The 3,147-nt window shown below is 47.5% G+C and overlaps 1 protein-coding gene across 18 annotated transcripts in view; it reads left to right on the top strand.

Annotated features, from left to right (window-relative positions):
• Window positions 1-3,147, top strand: part of LOC105304710 (tumor necrosis factor receptor superfamily member 10A-like) — a 37,782-nt gene that overhangs the window by 23,564 nt on the left and 11,071 nt on the right. For 9 of the 18 annotated variants that reach the window (XR_002776967.1, XR_002776968.1, XR_897023.2 and 6 more), the window contains 2 exons: window positions 632-737; window positions 1,630-1,743. The exons of 5 other annotated variants lie outside the window; for them this stretch is intronic. Coding sequence is in view for 5 of the 13 variants with exons in the window: in XM_023522595.1 (XP_023378363.1) it covers window positions 632-737; window positions 1,630-1,743 (220 nt within the window). In the remaining 8 variants the exon portion in view is untranslated. Of the gene's footprint in view, window positions 1-631; window positions 738-1,629; window positions 1,744-2,455; window positions 2,568-3,147 lie in introns of those variants that run through there. 4 more of the 18 variants (XR_002776965.1, XM_023522600.1, XM_023522596.1 and 1 more) reach the window with 2 other exon arrangements.

A 3,147-nucleotide genomic window follows, 5' to 3' on the forward strand; every position in this document is an offset into this window, starting at 1 on the left:
GACCTTCAGACTCAGAACATTAAAACACATTACTTCAGACCCTATTCGGATTTCTCTGACTCTCCCCAGGTTGTGATTTTTAGCACAGGGATCCTGACCCAAATATGTTGCTGTTTCCTTTTCCTTTGCTGGTATTTTGTGGGACATTGACAGGCTCCTTTTGGGGGCAGCTTGTCAGCTAAAAACCAGAAGTCCCTGACTTAATGTGTGCACGTAGTATTAACTTTTATTGGTAAAATGTGTGTGTACACGCGTGTGTGTGTGGTGAGAAAGAGACATATGGTCAAATAAAAGAATTAAAAAGACAAAATAATAAATGCTATCTCTAATTGAGAGGATCGCACATGCTTTTCGTATTCTTATAAAAATTTCCTTGCTCATATTTTCTACAAAAATATATTTTGTTTTATTATAAGAGAAAATAATACTGGAAACTTTTTCAAGTATAAGTTACTTGCTAGCGCCCAAGGCCAAGGGACAAACATGAACACAAAAGAATGAGAAAGCAGGAATAAAAGCCCCAGCCAGTTCTGTCTGCTTTTGGCAGTTGGGGTGAAGGGAATGTGAGAGGGATTCTGGGAGGGAAGAGAGTCTGGAAGCCACTCATGCCTGTCCCTCCTTTGTCCCATAGGTCTTATCTGCCTCAGCCACAACCACAGGGCAGGACAGAGTTCACCAGCAACTAACTGCCCCACCGGAATGCAGGTGGAGCCTCCCGGGCAAGTGCTGTCCGCCAGGTACATTCTGAGATTGATCTGCAACCCTCACCCCATCCTTAACTCCATGTCCTTCCAGCCCTCTGATTCCCACAATTCCTGGTTCTTTATCTACAGGTATTTATTACATGCCTTCTGTGTGTCAGACACTGTGCTAGCAGAGGGCACGAGGCCCCTGCCCTGCTGGAGCTCTCCTTTTTGGGTGGTATCCAGTCAGACAGAAGAACGTGACGGTCAGAGAGACGAGATAGGAACTGTGAGGATAACTGAGTGGTGGGTGGGACAGACCGGGTTGGTGAGGCCTCCCAGGGACGGTGACGGGATGGTGACTTTGACGCAGACAGCCACTATCTTTGGTGCAGGGAGCCAGGCACAGTGGTCCTGACAGGGACGCCTCAGGAACCATGATCCCAGTGGGCAAGAGCTGGGCTTGTCTGAGCAAACCTATGGGGCAGTTGGCGTAAGTGGGGGATAAAGAGGTCTCAAGGACAAGTGGGAACAAATCACACAGGACCCTGGACACTGTGGAGGGAGCATGGGTTTCATTTTTTGTGTGAGGTATTAAGGAAAGTAAAATATCTCAATGTTTTATATTGGTTACATATTGAAATGATACTATGTCGGAAATTTTAGGTTAAAAAATACATAGTTGAAATTAATTGGACCTCCTTTTACTCTTTTAACGTGGCAACTGTGAATTTGGGTTTCATGTGTGGCTTGTAATACATTTCTGTTGGCAGTACTGGTCTAAGGTATGTGGTAGATGCAGAAACGGAGAAAAAGGTAAGGCCAGGTAGAGTGGATTTCCCTCTTTGGACTCCACTGATGGCCCAAAGTGGCGTCCCCGGCCACCACAACCAGCCTCTGGGTGTCCTATGATGATTCACTAGCCAGCTTTTCTCTCTGTTTCCAGGGTTCTACTTAGCGAAATACACTGGAGACTGTATGTCATGCACAGATGGTGTGGATTTCACCAATCATAGGAACAACAACTCTACTTGCCGAAGGTGTTCTCGGTGCAACCCAGGTAGAGACCATGGGGACCCTCTGCCCACAGTTAGGGTGCTGGGGGATGAGGTGGGAATCGTATCAAAAGGAGACTCAGAAACCTGATTTTCAGGCCAGCTCGGTCTCCATCATACCCTTTTTTATGATATGTCTTAGGTCAATAAAATAAAATGAAAACAAATTATTTTTATAATGCACGTCACACGGCCAGGAAATCTCTCAGACTATCAGTTGGAAGGAAGGTGATAGTCTGTCCCTCGAAGGGGGACTCTATTATTACAGCACAGAATGTGTGGCCAAGTGGAAGAGTGCTGCCTGGGGCTGGGACGAGGGCCTGCTCCTGGGCCAGGTCCCTCTTAGCCCTGTGCTCCGTGCTCCTGGCGGGTGCTCCGCCTCCCTCAGCCTTCACAGCCTAAGGCCCCTCTGCCTCTCCAGCAGAGCTAGGTTTTGGGAAATCACCCAAGGTTTCCTCTCCATCCAGGGTCCCTGCCCTTCTTGGTGACCCCATGAGCTAACGGATATTTCCTCCCAATCCTGATGTAATAAGTAATGAATTGCGGTCTTTTTTATACGCCTTTATTGGTGACAGGTGAACGGTGGCTATCTTTTGTGTGCAGAAAACAGTCCCCTAAATCATTTGGTTAAGTGAGTGGGTGCGGATTTAGGTGGTGGTGAAGGGTAGAGGGACACGTGGGGAAACACATGCCCCAAGCCTTATCCTGTGTCTCCAGGTGAAGTGCCGACACGTTCATGCACTAGGATCCAAGACACGGAATGTCAATGCAAACGTGGCACTTACCGTGAAAAAAATTCCCCTGAGTTGTGCCGGCCGTGCAGCAGTGGGTGAGACATGGCAGCCTGGGGGCCCCCAGAAACTCAGGAGAACCACCACAGACCCTACGCCCCTGCCCCAGATCTTCCCTGTGCCTGTGGGGTCTTCTGAGCCTCCAGTGGCACCTCCTCGGCTATCCACATGTCCTCACATTGCCCTCTGCCGTGTCCCCTGCCCACACCTCCTCAGCACGGTTTCCGCCTGGCAGGATGAGTTTTCTATTTGTACAATAGACTGCTTCTTAGGGCCCATGATACTTTTAGGAGTCCTCAGAAATAACTGACCTTTTTTTTTTTAATCGAAATCTGAAGAAAATAAAATGGAATAGACTCCAACCTGAATCTATTCCTACTCAGTCAGAAAATACTTTTAAATACTTTATTATTCAGGAAAGGGTCCATGGAGACAAAAGTGCCCGCAGCCTACAAAGTCATAATAAGACAGAGCCTGTAGGTCCTTCAGGGTTCCCTAATCCCAGGCCCCTGTGACCTCCATAAGATGTATCTTTTCCCTATTTTTTGAATTTAGGGGCCAATAGTAATTTACTCTTCTCTGATCTCCAGTGTTGGCTGTGATTGTAAGGACAGTCAA

This window comes from Pteropus vampyrus, unplaced genomic scaffold, assembly GCF_000151845.1.
Source record: "Pteropus vampyrus isolate Shadow unplaced genomic scaffold, Pvam_2.0 Scaffold350, whole genome shotgun sequence".
NCBI lineage: Eukaryota > Metazoa > Chordata > Mammalia > Chiroptera > Pteropodidae > Pteropus > Pteropus vampyrus.